This window comes from Grus americana, chromosome 2 (genome assembly GCF_028858705.1).
Source record: "Grus americana isolate bGruAme1 chromosome 2, bGruAme1.mat, whole genome shotgun sequence".
Classification (NCBI taxonomy): domain Eukaryota; kingdom Metazoa; phylum Chordata; class Aves; order Gruiformes; family Gruidae; genus Grus; species Grus americana.
Window position 1 is genome coordinate 134,071,441 of NC_072853.1, and position 18,301 is coordinate 134,089,741.

General features: G+C 38.3%; 1 protein-coding gene across 11 annotated transcripts in view; it reads left to right on the top strand.

Moving 5' to 3' along the window:
* Positions 1-14,907, top strand: part of HYCC1 (hyccin PI4KA lipid kinase complex subunit 1) — a 48,090-nt gene extending 33,183 nt beyond the window's left edge. For 5 of the 11 annotated variants that reach the window (XM_054817357.1, XM_054817363.1, XM_054817360.1 and 2 more), the window contains 5 exons: positions 747-863; positions 1,602-1,689; positions 2,196-2,355; positions 9,218-9,232; positions 10,368-14,907. In XM_054817357.1, the coding sequence (XP_054673332.1) occupies positions 747-863; positions 1,602-1,689; positions 2,196-2,355; positions 9,218-9,232; positions 10,368-10,924 (937 nt within the window). In that variant the 3' untranslated portion in view covers positions 10,925-14,907. Of the gene's footprint in view, positions 1-746; positions 864-1,601; positions 1,690-2,195; positions 2,356-9,217; positions 9,513-10,367 lie in introns of all 11 variants that reach the window. The other 6 variants (XM_054817361.1, XM_054817364.1, XM_054817362.1 and 3 more) reach the window with 3 other exon arrangements.
* The last annotated feature ends 3,394 nt before the right edge of the window (positions 14,908-18,301 follow it).

Here is an 18,301-nt window from a genome sequence, read left to right on the forward strand (position 1 = left end):
TGGCAAATTTAGTATTAATAAAAAAAGGCTCCTGAAATCTCTATTACATATGTAATTTCAAAGGTACTACAATACAATCTTAATTATTTTTCTGAAAAAAAAAAAAAAGATTTTAGAGGAGTGTTACAAGCTCTCTGATACTGAAGCTGAAGAATTGAAGTTTTCTGAGACTAAACCTTCTAATCCATGCTTTGGAGAAGGAAATACTTTGATTAATGTCATTAAAGGTCATTCCAGAAGTCCAGTAATAGCCAATGAATTGAATATTTAACTGCCCAGTACCTTGGATTTCCAAAATGTTTTGACTACAGAACCTGATGTGGTTTTCTTTGCTTGAAAACTTGTATGCAGCTTCCATATTATATGCAATGACACTTATGTTTCTGTCTGTAATATTAATAGTCGCTCTGCTGCTTAATTTCCTTAAATACCGTTAACTTATTTTTTTCTATTCTGCAGCAAATGTGTGGATTCAGAATGGCTTTTACTGGCAGTTTTCTTTCATGTTCACGTAGTCTAACAGGAGTGTCTAGGACATCTCTATTGTGAAGGTTTTGAACTCTGCCGGTAGAGGGCATACCCTTCTCCCATAATAAGAAATAGTCTGCTTCAGCACAGGGTTGTTAATGGCTACCTTCCTGTGGGTCTATTGTAATTAAAATGCATACTAAACACCTAGCTTTGTAGTGTTCTGTACAAAGGTGGTTCTACATTATTTGCTAATGACAAATGCATAATTTCTTTAGAATTTGTGTCTGTGGATATCCTCGCCAACAAGTGAGAAAGTACAAGGGAGTCAACAGTAGGATTCCAGTCTCATCTGAATTCATGGTGCAAATGCTAACAGGGATTTATTATGCCTTGTAAGTTGGTTGGTTTTTTATATGTGTACAAAATAAATGTCAGCTTAATTTTTACACTCATTTAGGCATCCTATCTTTTGAAATGTTTTATGTTCTAGTGGATAGATGCTGTGTCTAGTAATAAGGTCCTTGGGAAGAGTACATAGTTCTCCAACTAGTCGGCTGAAGCTACTTATGTCGTATTGGGGGAAAGAGGGCTAGAACAGCACTTAATAGGTATAACTGCTGATGTGAAAATCTTTCAAAAACCCTTTTTTCAACCACTGTCTGCTGTCTGCATTTTTGCATGCTTAGTTTTGACATCAGTCTGGTTAAGGAAAAAAGGTCTTATATTTTTTTCTCTGAAGTGCTGATGTCATCTACCCTTTGATAGTCATGTTAATGTGTGAAGCTTTCTCGTTAACTGAAATAATTAGAGACTAGTAACACAGGAATACTCAAAAGATGGAGTAATATTAAAACGTTCCTGTTTCAGAATGTTTCATGACTAGCTGATCGATAACTAATTATGTCATTTTTAAACTGCTCAGGGTGGCCAACAAAAATAATACTTTATCTCCATAGATGCTACTTCAGAACAAGTTCTCTAAATAGCTGGCTTACTGCTAATGAACCCAAGTAGTTCGACTCCTCTAAATTGAGCTCTCAAGGAACACTAAATCTATGAATGTTATGTGACCAAGAAGGTTCATCTGTTGATATAGATGCTTATTATTATGTATATATTTACCTTTGTAGTTATAATGGAGAATGGGATCTGGCTCGTAAAGCTATGGATGACATTTTGTATAGAGCACAGCTGGAACTGTATCCAGAACCTCTACTGGTAGGTATTGTATTTCAGCATTTTTTGAGTAGAATTTTTAGTCTCGGAAATCCTTCTGCATGATGCAGCATCACACCAGGAACCTAAATCCCATGGGGTCTATGTGACTATGGTCATGTGCATAGCTAAATCTGTAAGTGTACATGCAGGCGCACAGGTATTTTCAACGTACTTAGTTATTTTGTCATCTTCCCTAGTGAACAAGCTATTCTCAGTAGAACGCTTCTAAGTCTTAAAAGCTTAGAAGATAGTGCAGAAGCACTCTGAAGTAACAGCCATGTCTTTGAACTGGAAACTTGGTTTTAAAAAGTGGCAAGCATTAGTTCTGAGAGGTAATTGCAATCACCATTCTTTATAACCTGTGCAAAAAGCTAGTGTGCTTTTTGACCTTAAAGTGGAACTGTACACAATATTCTTCTTGGAGTAATAAGAATCCCCTGACAGAATTCTTCTTCTAAAATCTGGACCTTCATGTTAAGAACTTAACTGCATCTTTTTGCTTCTAGGTTGCTAATGCAATAAAAGCTTCACTGCCTCAGGGTGCCATGAAATCTAGTAAAGAAGGTACAAGATGCATTCAGGTTGAAATTACACCTACTTCATCCAGAATATCAAGAAATGCTGTGACTAGCATGTCAATTCGAGGGCATAGATGGAAAAGGCATGGTAAGAAACACATTTTGCAATGAATTCTCAACTTTTTACATGTGTTTAAAATAGCATTGAGAATTTTATTATTGCACATCTACATTGCTAGTAAGCAAGCAGCGGTTTAGAGGTTTTTATTTTCTTGACTGGTGAACGGGAATCTTAATGCAGTTCAGATGAAGTATATTCTTTATTTCCTTAATCATGTTTAGAAAAAAAACCCCACAAAAAACAAAATTACAAAAGCCTCTTTCTTAAAGGGAGCTGTGCAAACTTACTAATTCTTTAGAGAGGCCATTGTTCCCATTTTCTTCTGAAAAATAGTTTATAGTACCTGAATCAAAGCAAACATTTAACAACTTTACTGTAGAACCTCATCTGTCTTAAATTACTTAAAGCAAAATTAGATTTAAGGGTAGAGGGATAAATTATTATGTTTTGGTGTTGTGGTTTAACCCCAGCCAGCAGCTAAGCACCACACAGCTGCTTACTCACTCCCCCCACAGTGGGATGGGGGGGAGAATCGGAGGAGTAAAAGTGAGAAAACTTGTGGGTTGAGATAAAGACAGTTTAATAACTAAAGCAAAAGCCACGCACACAAGCAAAGCAAGACAAGGAATTCATTCCCCACTTCCCATGGGCAGGCAGGTGTTCAGCCATCTCCAGGAAAGCAGGGCTCCAGCACACGTAATGGTTACTTGGGAAGACAAACGCCATCACTCCAAATGTCCCCCCTTTCTCCTTCTTCCCCCCAGCTTTATATGCTGAGCATGACATCATATGGTGTGGGATATCCCCTTGGTCAGCTGGGGTCAGCTGTCCCGCCTGTGCCCCCTCCCAACTCCTTGTGCACCCCCAGCCCACTGGCTGGTGGGGTGGTGTGAGAAGCAGAAGAGGCCTTGGCTCTGTGTGAGCGCTGCTCAGCAGTAACTGAAACATCCCTGTGTTATCAGCACTGTTTCCAGCACAAATCCAAAACATAGCCCCATACTAGTCAGTCTGAAAAAAATTAACTCTATCCCCAGCCAAAACCAGCACACGTAGTAGATGGGAACACAGATTAGGGATACTGAGTGCTAGTTCATTCAGAGGAATTGAAAGTGTATTAAAATAAACATTCCCTTTGCGTTTACGGAAAAAAAAAATAAAAATGTTACAGAATCAGTGTTGGAACCATTCTTATAAGAATGCAAATTTTTCAGCAAATACAGAAATACAGAAGTTTTTACAACTATTACATTCTTGCAGGGGTGATGCTTGGTGAAGTTCAGGGTAGAATGGGTGGGCCAACTGTGCTGTGCAGCAGATAACAGTAAGGTGAAAGGGAAATGAGAATAATAGTAGGACTTACAGAAATGGGGCGGTATGCTGTGTTTTATGGGAGTCAGATAAAGCAGGACAAGTTGAGAGAAACGGTGATAATCTGGTTAGTGTGACCCAAGTGAGTAGTAGTCTGTGTTTAGGGATGAGGATTGAAAAATCAAGGACTTTTACAAAAAAGCTCTTGTCAACATTTTGTTTGGGTTATTGGGAAAACTTTGGATTTGCCTCGATTTAATGAAGATTTAGTGGATTTAATGAAGAGGAAGAAAATCACTTGGTGTAGGGCGGAGTGGGAGGGGAACTTTTGTAGCAGGTTGTCAGAGCAGTTGTAAGTTTGAAGGCTATGTAAACATTAGGCTAGTTTAAAGCCCAAAACTGAGTCTATGGTATCTTTGACTGTCCAATTGTTTTATTTTAAATGGTAACTGTTCCATGCATATACTACTTAAGCTTATCTCAAAATTTTCATTATAAAATACTGAAAATTGCTTTCTGTGATTTGAAACGCCTTTTTAAAGTCAGCATAGATGGTTTCATAATTCAGTGCCCCTCAATTCTTGATGAAAGAAAGAGATGGAATAGATCTTCAGGGTCAGCCTGCAGAAAGAATAACGAGGCTTGTGCTTACAGATGCTTGTTTGAATTAAAATAAATTCTGGAATTGGTAGAAATCAGATGACAAACCTTGTACCTCCTCCTGACCATTATTCTCTCTCCCATGGTGTAAGGGGAAAAAGTATATTCGGGGTTTTATCTTTGTGCTTCAGTATAATAAAAAGAGTTGTACAAATAGGTTAGGAAGCTAGAGGAGAGAGCTGAGAGGCGGTTTGATCTTATACACTATGCGGACCAGAAGACCTGATGAAGCAAAGCATCCCTTGGGGAAGCAAGAGCAGCACTTTCTAATCATTAGCTATTTGTATAAAATAAATGAAAGAATTACAGCCAATCACATTTCCAGCTGAGAAACACAGGCTTTATTTTTTTATGTTTTAAAAAATTCAGCTTACTATAAAACTTTTCAGGCATTAGATATTACTAGCCTTTACTAGAACTCTAGATTGAAGTCAGTTTTGAAAAAAATCTTGTTGAGACACTCAATCCTGTAACTTGTTCATTAGAACTGTTACTTAGAAGGACTTTTTTAAAAATCAAATTAGTATTGTGAATCTGGACTTCTAAGGTAGGTACTTTAGAGGTACTAAAGATGAAGGTTATTTACAAAATGGAAACATCTAATCACAAATGGATAGTATTTATAGATTCAGTTGATAGTAGCCACCGCTTATCAACAAATTGTTTAGTGTTATTGAATTGGATTGCCTATAAATCATAAAGCTTAAAGAGAAGCATTAGCGCCTCTATCTAGAATTAGTTTTTTGTAGCATTCATGTTTTAAAAACGAGCCTTAAGTGGCATTTCCACTTCCATTCACAAATAAAGGAAAACCAGAAAAATCATACAGTGTATAAGGGGCATAAACACCTAAATGAATGGTTATTTATGGAAGCTAGGAAAAAACAAAGCAAGCTGTAGCAACACTTTCCTTGCCGGTGTAAAATCTGCCAAACCACCCTATAAAATGGTTGCTCTGCAAAACTCCTGCGTGTAGAGGTAATGCATGTAAGAGAAATACTCTAATGTGACAGACTGAATAAGAAGAGATAAGCAGATGTTGGCAAGACACATAACACTAAAACAAAGACGTCAGCTATAGAAGAAGGACAAGACGTTATTTTTTCCCCGTTGCAGAGATTGCCTTTCATGTAGTACACAAGGTTTAGAAACATTAGTCTTTGAATCTCTGTGGAGAGGATTTTTTTACTTTTTTTGAAACAGTATTAAGTCCTGAAATAGTTATAACTTTTAGGAATCTGGAATGAATGTTAATTTTGGGATACAACCTTGATGCTTTTGTGAATAATTCAAAATGCTAACATTGTTATGCAGGAAATGCAGCTTGAGCTTCTGGTGGTTGAGATTGAGTTACAATCCAAATGGGCAGTTTGCCTGTGCAGTCTGACGTAAATGATGTAGGCAACTGTAGTCATGAGGTAGACTATGATTGAAATATCTTTTGAATTAATTCTTAGCAGCTAGTAATCATGAAATGCATTTATCAAGGTTGGTTGCATTCAGAAATCTAACTCCAAATACAGTTTTCTTCAACTGCTATGAGCATATTTATATTAACTTTCAAACTGACATAAGTATTTGTTTTTGTCTCTACGCTGTTTAGCAGTGTTTTCTCTTTTGCTACATTGCCTTGTGCACTGGGTATTAATATCCCTTTCTCAAAGGATAGACCCTCAGAGTTGTCCAGCTTGAAGCAGTATTATCTTCAAAACCAAGCACTATGAAGCTGAAGGTTTGTTTTAGGTGTTCTTAAAAGTTTTAAAACAAGGAGGCGATCCTACTATGAAGGACATGGATTGTGTGGTCTTATCCTGGCCACAAGACTGTACATGCTCTGGTAGACAGTGTTAATAGGAGTTGAGATACCCAGTATCCCATTTTTTCACTTAATTTCCTTCTGTAGTTCAGTGTTAAACTCAGAGAAGGGTATATTCCCTTTCATTGCAAGTGGTTAATAGCACTTACCTAAAAGATTAGCCATAATTATGCTGGGTAAAACTTAAGGTTTTTTGTTTTTTCCCTCAGTTCATTGTGGTAATGGTTACGGAGCTCTGGGAATGGAGCAATGATGGGTAAAGTGCTGATATCACAGGACTGTGTTACATTTAGAAATGCACACCACCAAACAACAATAAATGTTACACAAAATCTGGAATAAAAAAGTTCTTCCTCTGTTTCTCTAATTTCTCCTGTGCTCTCTGAGTCTCGTCTCTTTGGAGCTGGGTGTTGTTAACAAGTGCTTTTCTGCCCTTGGTGGGGCAGGCACTGACAGTAAGCTCTGGTCTGCCCTTGCTTCTCTCGGGTGTCCTGGCTCTAAATGACAAATGACGTTTCTAGCAGAATCGACTTGTGGATAGGGAGATCAGTGGATCCCGAGAAGGAGTTCTGCTGAAATAAGGTGCCTGTAGCTGCACTGATGGGGGAGCAGGAAGGACTTTGAAGGTTACCATGGGAGAGGTGCAGGTACTTCACCCTAGTAAAATTAGACCTATGAGGCCACTCAGAACATTGATCTCTCCTCACTAACCTTTCTGCTTCTATGTTTTTAGAAAAAAAGGCTATATTTGGTGGTGGTGGTATTATTGTATTATTATTATCATTATTGTATTATTATATATAATATTTATTGTATTTGTTATTTATTAATACTGTTGTAGTTCATGGTGCTTGGTTGTTACCTTTGTTACTGACGACAGAAGTCTTTTGCAGAAAGTGCTGTTAGAAGGAGTAACACTTGGAAACAGTTCTAACTTGAGTTTCCTGCCAAGTATCAGGAAGTTAGTGGCTAATAGCAGCAATTGTTAATGCCATTTCCTTTGGATAGCAGAACTTGTTAATTAGATACTTTCATTAGTAGTTGAGTAGTTAGAAAGAATCACAATACTTAGCATTTGCAGGTAAAATCAGGGATAACTCTTAGACTAGGGGACAATGATGTCCATCCCTGCCAGAATAACCTAGCTCTGAGACTTACTTCGTTGTTGTGGTAAACGCAGGCAGCACAAATGCTAACGAAAAGCCCAGCACTGTAGCCTGCTTGACCTCAGTGCACACTGTGCCTGTGCAAGAGTCCTCATTGTGGGGACAGGAGGAAGAGAGGATCCCCTCCAGCTGAAAAGCATTAGAGCTGCCACTGTGAAAAATAATCTCATCATAAATTCCTCTGGGTTTGGATTTTATACTGTCAGTTAAATGTCTGTACTGCCAATTTCTGTCACATGCAGTAGCAAACTGACAGTATAGTCTGGGTGGTCCTTACTTAAACCTCAGGTCTGAAAGAGCCGCGTTACGAAAAAAACACAGGGATTCAGTTGAGCTTTAATCTGAGCTGTGCTTTTAGTGCACTTCTAGTCTTCTCAAGTTTGTGGCCATAGTGTTTGCATATAGTATACTAATATAACACATGTAGAATATATAACTATATAGCATATAGTGTAGTTCTTGCTCTTCTTCACTTGTATTTCTGTGGTATACACCTTCATGGAGGATGTGCCGTGACTATCTGTAACTGATGGCTTCTCTTTTTTTTTCTTCTCCAGGTCATGTAAATGCAGTTTTGCGGTTGTAGAGCTAGTGCTGATAAAGCAATTCTGAATAATTTTAAAAAGACCTTCAGATAGTGAGACTTCAAACACTGGAGCTGACAGGTTGCTAGGATTGTAACTTGTTACTTGCATATACTTGGAATTTCCATAGTTTCAACTCCTGTTTTTATTTTCACTTTTTTTCCTCTCAAGAGTTCATCCTTCTCAAAGCTGTCTTCATCTAATGTAGACAGGCATCTTTTGAGTTGAGATTTGTTTTACCAGGACCTTGTGGGAACTATTGCATTCTTACCACTAAATATCATCATTAAATCTCTTGTGCTTAAACACAACCATCATTCTCACACTTTGAGTAGCAGTGGAGTTTTCTGTTTGCTTGGGGATTTTTGGCTATGTCTGCAGGAATCTTTGACTGTCTTGAAATAATTTTTTTTGCCACACTGAGCGCTTGTGTATCTGCTGTTGATGACTTAGCCAAATGAAAAGAAGTAATCTTAGAACCAAGCTGCATTGGGTTTTGCCTTTAATTTTTTAGTTTTGTTTTGTTTGTTTTGTATTTTCAGCGCTGCAGGAAGTTGTGGTGCTTTCCCTCCTCCCAGCTTAATCTGTTTTCTCAACTGTACTTAGTAACTGACTTGTGTGACACAAATAAGTTTATTGCAAACTAATTTAGTTGTAAGCTCATATAAGAAGCTTAAAAAGGCTGAGTAGATCAACATTTATGGTATATTATTAGTAGGTGGCAAAAACTGCAGTAAAACTTCATAGGTTTTATCTGAATAAGTTAATTTTAGTAACTGGAGAATTTTCCTACTTGTAAATATCTTTCTGGTTGAAAATAGTTTTTTGAAATGAAGAAAGAAAACAGAAGTCAAAGTGTGCTTGAGTTGGCTTAGTTGTTTCACTATTAGTTTTCAGGCTGACCACTGTGCATTATCATGACATTGTATGTGTAGAATTTCTAGTCTTGCATGATAACACATGAAGTTGATATACTATTTCATTGTAAAAGTGTTTCACTTTAGCATGGCGATACAGAGAATATAGTCATAAAAGTGAATTATGGAGAGTTCTTTGATTTCTGATAATCTCTGACTGTTTGTTTGTTTCATGATCCTCAGAAACTTCAGTTTTTGAAAGATCAAGCACAGGGCTTTCCAGTATGTGGGTGCAGGCCAATAATTGGAAGATTGAAGCCTGCAATTTAGAAATAAACCAAAATTCCATACTCGCTAATGTTGCTAATTAACAAGAGGTTAATATGTGAACATCTGCTTTAATTCATAATGCTTTAGTCATCTGTATCTATTGGCTTTTGTTTCATGTTTTGTTTCAGACATCTTTTGTTTTGTTTTCTTATCCATCTTTAATTCTAGAACAACCAGAGAATGGTAATGATGCTACTGAATTGGGCAACTTTATCATACCTGAGATTAGTGTCACAAGTGTGGCTGGAGAGAGGACCGGGAATGGGGAAAAGAGCAGAGCACTAGCAGAGAATGATGTTCAGCATTTGCAGGGAGTACAGGAAACAGCTACAGATCCTAGAACTGACAGCAAAGGCATGCCAGAAATCAGGAGGCAAAAATCTGTAAGAAAAATGATGGAGGATGGAATAAACTCATCTGGCAGAGTGCAGTTTTAGCAGAGCACTTGTAGCTGCACTCTAAGGTACCACTATTGATTGAAAGGGTCACTGCTGCATGTTTGGAAAATTAAAGTATGCAGTTAATATATTTGCATGTGTAATAACACAAATGCATGTATTGCACACGGCTTTGTGCCACAGACAATGACAATGTACTTGCAAGTAGATTTATTTAATCTGGAGAAAATACACTGTGAGACTCAATATACCTTTGAGTTCATAAAGCATATTTAATTGGCTTACAAAATCCAGTGATCAATGATATGAAGAATCCATCAAAATGGATGTGAAAACCATCTTGCTGTGTACCTCAGATTTCCCAAATTCCACCTTTCACGGTATACTGGAGATCTCATGTACTTGAGTTTCCAACTCATACCACCAGACCTATGATGCAGAAGGTGACCTTTCAGTCCTAAAGCATTCTTGGGTTGCGAAACGTGCAGGTGCCATATTGGGTATCCTGGGGCATTGATCACATACCTTTATAATTAATGAGCTTTGCAAAATCATGTATTGGAGCACTTGCTCAGAATAAGATTTACAATTTTTTTGTTCTGTCTGGTATCTTCTAATCTGTAAGTTTCTAATCTCCTGCATGAATTAACAAGACTGCATTTTTTTTCCCCAAAATCACTACAAAATGAGACTGTGGGCATGCTTTTTGATCTAGTTAATGCAGCATTATTTGCTGTAACTTTATATCCTAATGAACCTTAATTCCAAAATGTAATGGAATAGGTAAGTGTTTTGTCTTCTGTTCTCTGTTCTGTGGCTGTATGGCTTCATGCTTGTCATATCAAAATCTAGCAATATGTCAAATCAATTAATGTGAGAAAGTCAGTTGCTAATTCTTCCTTTCTTTTTCTACCATGCAGGTAATACTGATGTAGCCATTCAAGAAGAACTGATAGAAGTATCTGAAACTGATGAAGGGTTTTACTCTAGGGCTACTTCTAGTACAAGTCAGTCTGCCCTATCTAACAGCAGCAGCACGAGCAGTAAGAACCTTTTAGGGAAGAGTCAACGAAGGTCTGGAGGAAGCAAAGCTGGAGGAAAAGAAAAAGAAGGAGAAACCTGCAGAGAACACTTGTCACGAAAACAGACTCAGAGAGCCATGAGTGAGAATCTAGAGCTTGTCTCTCTGAAGAGACTGACACTGACAACTAGCCAGTCCCTGCCTAAGCCTGGCAGCCATAGTCTGGCCAGAACGACCACTACCGTGTTTAGTAAATCCTTTGAACAGGTCAGTGGTGTCACAGTTCCAAATAACCGTGGTGGGGTATCTGGTACAGAGGCGAACAGGTTTTCGGCTTGCAGTCTTCAGGAGGAAAAATTGATATATGGAACAGAAAGAATGGATCTTCCCATTTTAAGCAAACAACCTAATCAGCAGCGACCTCCTAGTATTAGCATAACTTTGTCAACAGATTGATATTAAATTGGCAAGTATGAAAAAATAAAATATTGAGGGTTCATGCTGATGTTGGTACATTGGTACATTAAGCCCCTTAATATGCTACACATTACTTAAACCTCAAGCCTGTAAATTCTTATTTGGCTCACATTTGACAGTAATGGTGAATAGACAACAGTTATAATTATTTTGCGTCAACTTCTAATAGCTTGGAAAGTTCCTCTTTGACTTACTGTATTTATGCACCTGATTGCTTATGGCTTCATGTGAAGTTTACACCAGTTTAACAAGCATTGATTGGCTGTTCAGCTGCTGACCAAATGTGTGTTTTTTTACAAATGCACAGTGCGGGAACAAATAGAGCCTCTTTCCCAGATTCTACTTTTTCACTGCCACTTGGCATAGGCAAAACTGCAAGTGCTTGTTTTAGTTAAGAGGAGTCTCGCAGTATGGGCGTGAAATTTTGGAACAGCATTGTAAGAACAAACATTCTCTTACGTTAGCCATGAGAAAGCTGTGCTTATGTGTAAGATTAAAACTAGAAGCATCAGTTCAGTGTTTGATGTTATGGCAGTTTTTGTAATGGTAGTTGGTACACATTGCAATGTTCATATTCTTTATGCCTATATGAGTCTGAATTATAGATGCATTTTGATTTTTTCTTTGCATCTCAAATTGGGCCAAAAGCCATACAGCAGCAGTACTTGCAGATAGGAGTTCTTATCAGTTGCTATAGTAGTCACTCTTTACACTTAAAATTGTGTGGCAGACTCTGTCTTTCTTTCAGATTGTTAAATATCAGGCACAAAACTACTCATTGAAAAGTCGCTATTATCAGTATTTGTATGATTTATGGGGAAGAAATGTGCTAATGTAACAATGTTATGTAGGAAACAAGGTATGAGCTCTTTGCACTGACTCAAGCAAATCAGGAGTGTGAATGTGTTTAACGTGAGCTTCTTACTTGAGACTAAGAGAATACTACCAAAGGATGTGTACTTTCAGTAACTTGCAAGCACAAAGGGAAATTATAATGTAAATATAACTAGCACTGTAATTCCTAGTCTTTTATATCTGTTATTTTTCTAGTTTGAAATTCTAAACCAGGGGCCTGTTCAAGGTTACCTAACCTTTAACCTTCAGTTAGTCTGGTGACCTTGTTTGATACCGACTTTTATAACATTAAGACTTTAATGGACATTAAAACTTCTTACACAGAACTTTGGAGAAGCAATAGCTGACAAAACCACTCCAGTAGCAGTGATTAGCTGATAAACAGACAATATATTATTATGAGTGGAGAAATAAGATGAAGATCTAAGGCATAGTCGTGCCCAACATAGTCATGTCCGGATTTCTGCAGCTAGTGATCCCTTATTGTCAAGAACCTTGTAACAAAATGAACACTAAAATTCTAGACTTTCCTACTTGCCTGGAGATAAGTTTAGCTATCCCTTTTTGACTTAAACTGAAGCACAAATAGATTTTGAGCAGCTAATGTTATTCAGGTTTATAGTGATTAATAAGCTGATTAATTAACGAAAAGAGATGAGGAGACATAGTTGATAGGGACAACTTAATTGTATAATTCTACTTCTAAGACTGCAGACTAGATGTGTACATTTCTTAATATTCACCAAAGTCTGTGGAGTAGCTGCATCAGTCTGTAGATGTTTGTCTTCACTTGAGAACCTGAGTTTAAATGAATGTGCCATACTTTCTCATTCTTCAGGTTTTTGTGTGACACCATTCTGTTCTAGTAACGCAGTATTTCACCTTTTTACAGGGAAGTTTGTTCTAAATTGTACATGAAAACTTACATTCCTAATGTATAAACTACAAGTTTGTCCTGTTTAGTGTTTAATACTTTGGCCAGTGAAATAAACTGGTTCTTTGAAGTTGTATGTTTTTGTAAACACTTTGTACAGCAGAAAATGTTGCCTCTTTTTTACAGGTTTTTCTGCAATACACATTAGACAGCGCATTTGTTTCAGATTGGCTAATACATGTTGCTGCTGGAGCACGCATAACCACCAGCAATAGAAGGGCTTTAGGCAGCTGATAGCAGAGGCTGGCTAGCACTACACATACTGAATGGAGAGCTCTTCCTTCCCTTGACCTTTGTTCTAGGTGTTACAAAGAAATAACCGGCAGAATTTACAGCTGCCTCATGATCCGCACTTAAGAATACTTTGGAAACACTTTACAGTAACTTAAATTGAAACATAAACTAGAATAGATCTATAAAATTGCAATTGGCAAATGTTTGTTGTGACTGTATTAGTTGTGAGTTAGTGTTAAGGGACTAGAATTTTTAAGTAATTCTACTGGTTTTGTTTTGTTTCATTTAGTTCATGATTGTTTCAGTTATCTCCTCAGTAGATGCTCTTTCAAGCTGGGCGTTGGTATAAACGATGTTTATTGTACTGGGAAGATTTAGTCACTTTAGCTATAAATAATTAGAATTTCAAAGGATCTAAAATGCCATAAAATGTAGATATGTAACATAATGTTTGCAATACTTGTTGGCTACAAGTCAGTGTTACAGTAAAGTTAGTTTATCATTTTATCCAATTAATTATTCTAACTGTGGTTTGGCCTGAAGCCAAGACATCGGCTCATATTGATACAACTGAAACTACATAAAGCTTCATACTTTTTTGAGAAAATGATGTAAGGTTCTTGGTACTAAAAGCTGCGGTTTCCACACATAAGTGGCTTCATATAAATATGTGTGTATTGGTCTCTAGAGCAACTTACACAATGAGCGTGTTTTTGTGAACTGACATCACACCTTGATACTGATCAAGTCTAAAGAATTTCTTTCCTGATGTGAGTAATAAAACTTTCAGTTGTGCTTCTTTCTTTTCTTAAAAATGGGAAAAAAAAAAAAAAAAAGCAGGAGAGGGAGGGCAGAATTATTTGTTGTCCAAATATCTGTGGTGCAGGATTGGGGCATGGGGAGGAGAGGGAAAGAGGGAAAGTAGGGCAGGAAGCATATAGATTAATTCTTTCACGATATCTCAAAAATTGTCAGGCTCTTGGGTTTTGAGCATTGTCTGATCACTTTAGACTGATGAATGAAAAATATATATTAAAGAAGTCTTCTAACAGTGTAAGGAAAACCTATTAATGCATCCCATATTGTAGTCTACCCAGGAGTGGGTAGATCTGATGAGTGCACTCCAAACATCACACACGGCTGCAATGTTCTGCAGGCAGAATGTTATGTAGGAGTGAATCATCTCAAGTTATAACAAGATGGGTTGTTTTAATGCTGACATTTACAACTGACCTTACTGTTCTAAATCAAAGGACACTGTTCCCAATGATGGCTTTGAGCAGCAACACTTTTAAAACTCTGTTGGAGCAGAGAATTATTATTTGTGTTGTGAGAATCTGTAACATTTGTGCAGAAAGCGTATGGCCTCTAACCACTTGCAATAGAGCTGCAATGACTTTTCTGAAGGGAATTGCCTTGAATACCTGATGGATTTGACAGGTACAGAAATACTCGGTATTAGCCACACTTCTCTCTAAGGAGGTCTCTTCTCATTTCTATGAGGATTCTAGAAATTTCTAACATAATTATTATGTCTGATATCTTTTGTCAGTGTTTGAGGCTTACAGTGCTGTATATAGGTGTGTAATATATTGCCTTTTGTATTCGTATAATTCTACTTCTGTTACTAGCTGTGTACATTTCTTAATATTGACCAAAGTCTGTGGAATAGCTGCATCAGTCTGTAGATGTCTGTCTTCACCTGAGAACCTAAGTTTAAATGAGTGTGCCACACTTTCTCATCTTCTTCAGTTCCTTCTGTGAGACTGTTCTGTGTTTTTGTAACACGGTATTTCACCTTTTTTACAGTGAAGTGTTCTCTTAACTGTACATGAAAACTTACATTCCTAATGTATAAACTACAAGGTTGTCTTGTTAGCTGTTTAATAATTTGGGCAGTAAATTAAACTGGTTTTTTGAAGTTGTATACTTTTGTAAATACTCTCGCCTCTTCTTTATGGGGTTTGTGAAAAACACACTAGATAGCAATGTATTTGTTCAGTTTTCATTATAGATGTCTAGAAGTCACAATAAGATTGACCACATTACTTAAAATGTGCTGAATACCCATTTTATGGAGCATGGGCTGTGCAAATGCAGCCTTGTCAGGTAAGACGCCATGCCTACACCACTCGGATGAGGAACACTGACTGACAGGCGAAGGTGAGCTCAAGCAGATGAGTTGTAAACTGATTGATGGCCGAAGTAGGTGACTGTCCTGTCAGTAATGTAGCACTACTTGGGCAACTTTGTAGTTTTGATGATGTTAGTATAACGGTGTGATATGCAGCTATTACCTGCAATGTGTCTTTATTATCGGGTCTTCTGTCCAGCCGCCTTCACCATGTATATCTGACCTGCTGGCTCGCTGGGGGCTGTTGGCCATCTTTGCTGCCATGGTGCGTGTGGCTGGCTCATGTTCCCCTTGGTTGTTGAAGAGCCCTGGGGCTTTTTCTGCAAAGCTGCTTTCCAGCTGCGTAGCCCCTGTGTGTGCTGGTGCCTGGGGTGGTTTGTCCCCAGGAGCAGGACTTGGCATTGCCCTTGACACTTCCTGAGGTTCATGTGCTGGCTCACGTGTGCTGTCTGATGTCCCTGTGAATGGCAGCACACCCCTCTGGGGGTATTGACTTCTCCTCTGCATTTGTGTTCTCTGCAAACGCACTGAGGGTGAGCTCTGTCCCATCACCCATCTTGGCTAATGAAGCTTTTAGACCATCCTGGCCTGGCCTGGGCATTGCTCCCTGGTGTACAGCAGTATGGCCAGGTCTCCAGCTGGGCTTTGTGCCGCTGGTCAAGGCCCTTTGAGCCTGGGGTTCCCGAGGCCACTGCCTGGGCTCAGGCCTGGGGTTCCTGAGGCCTGCTCTCACTGGTAACAACAGGAGCAAAGGTGGCAGCGAGTAACTTGGGCTTTTCCGTATCTCCTGTCAGCAGGTCCTCTGCCCTGTTCAGTCATGGTGCCCTACTCTTCCTGTTGCTGATATGTCGGCAAAAGCTTTTCCTGTTGCCTTTCACCCCCCTTGCCAGATTCCACTTCATTTGGGCTTTGGCCTTCCTAACCCCACCTGTGCATGCGTGGGTAGCGCATCTATCATCCCTCTAGGTCCTCTGCTCTTCCTTTCACCTCTATACACTTGTCTTTCATTTTTAAGTTTAGTTAAGAGCTCCTTGTTCATGCATCCAGGCCTCCTGCTGCCTCTGCTTATCTCCTGTGTGTTGGGATGGGCATTCTTGAGCCTGGAGGAGATAATTCTTGAATTTCAACCAGCCACCCTTCTCTCCAGGATGGTCTCCCATGGGCATCCACCAAGCAGATTCCCTGCACAAGGCAAGTTCTCTTCTTCTGTAGGTCCAGGGTTGTGATCATGCCTTTTGTTAAAGGTTTCTTTCCTTTGTCTCTGGTGCAATGCTGTAGAGAAGCCTGGATAAATGGAAGAGCTGTAGTAGATGGCAGCAGTGGGACATCTCACTGTGTATCTTTTTTTTTCCTCCAAATGTCAGTCTTTAACCTGTTCTTTTAAATGGGGAAAACTCCATTTCCCTTCATACAAATGGGTCAGAAAGGAAATCTCGTATTCCTAACATTTCACTTGAACAAGGTAAAAGTTTTCTTTTCCAAAAGGTACAAATTAGAGTTGATGCTGTGATTGTCCTTTAAGTGTGTAAGATTTGCTATTTGAGTTATGGTGGGTGAAAGGCAGTGCTTAGACAGGCTCTTACGTGGTTTCAAGTTGGAATTGTTAATGATCAGTGAATGACAAAGTGAATTGTGAGTACCTCCTCTCTTCCCAAAATATGGTAGTGAGTACAAAAGAAAGTAATAGTGCCCCAAAATACAGCCCTTAATGGAGGATGAGAGTACCTGAGAGCCCGCTGGACAGTTCACGGTGAGAGGGGTGTTTGAAGGTAATACAAGCAGTTCGTAACCAGTTACAGAAATGACACTTGTTTCTACAGAGTTTACAGCTAGTTGCCTGCATTGAGCTTGCAATAATTATTTTTCATGTTTTATGTTAATCTTGCTCTGTATTAAAGATGACTTGTGGTATGGGGTTTTTCTCCCAACCCACAGCTGCTAGGTAATAAATACATCTACTGATTCAGAATAGAGGGGAAAATGTCACTGTGACTCCAGAAACCTTTGTGAAACAAGCCTTTACATTGCACAGTGCTCGCTTCATTAACTTGATTCCTAAAATGAGGTTGTGTTTAATCATCTGTTACTCTGAATGTGCTGGGACAATACTGAAATTTAATGGTGCGGAAAGACTTGTGGAAGTCAGTCTGAGTCACACTGTACTCCTGACAAGCTACCTAGTTGTTGTTCTCGTCGTTAATGCTGACTAATACTGGCAGTCTTCTATGTAGAGTTCCTTGGTCTGGACTATGACAGTAGATTTTTCTAGTGTGAGAGGCTAGATTTCAGAGGAGGTAAGGAGAAATACCAGCTTTTACCTCCACAAGACACAACAAAGTAAATGAAGGAGTGTTGGATATTGGCACAAGAAGTCCTCAGTTTGGATATGATGTCCCGGTGTTTCTGCAATACAAATAGTGAACCAAAATAGTGAATGAACATTCAGTGCTTTCTCTGAAAAGACACTTTGCTTGTGCATGAAACTTGAATAGCATCTTTGATTCCTATCGAAGTAGGAACAGAACAGTGACTCATTTAAAACATACATATAAAAGCATATATATGTTATGTATGTGTGTATATATATTTATACATATACACGCATATATATAGTTTCCTCTTCAGATAGTCAAGGTATAGAGGTTGTAGAACTATTGGAGAGACTACTGGAGCTGGCAAAGACTTGGGCCATCACTGATGTCAATGACCGATGATACCATCTAAAATAAACATAGCTAGGCACTAAAAAGTTGTAAAGTCGCTGGTGTATTTTCCTTGTGGTATTATCTGCCAAAAGTAAATTGAATTGAATATAAATGGTAAAGGATCTTGCACTTCTTCCTTAAATATGTTTTTTTAATCACAATACTAATATTTTTCTTTAGAATTTTTGTTTTGTTTTTAAAATGCATTGTGGTTTCATTATTGTTAATAACCTGCAGTTCAGACTTTGCTAATAATTCGGATTGAATAATTGAATTAAGATAACATTATATACGATAACATTTTGGAATTGAGTGTGAGCCAGCTGTCATACCAAATGTCAGCTTCCAGCAGACCATCCTGCCCCTGAAATGGTAGTGGTTGAGAAATCTGCTATAATAAATCACAAAAGGGAAAGACTTTCACATGGTAACAGCATTGATAGTCCCCAGAAGATTATTTACTTGTTAGTTCATTGGGATTTGTATTCCTCATT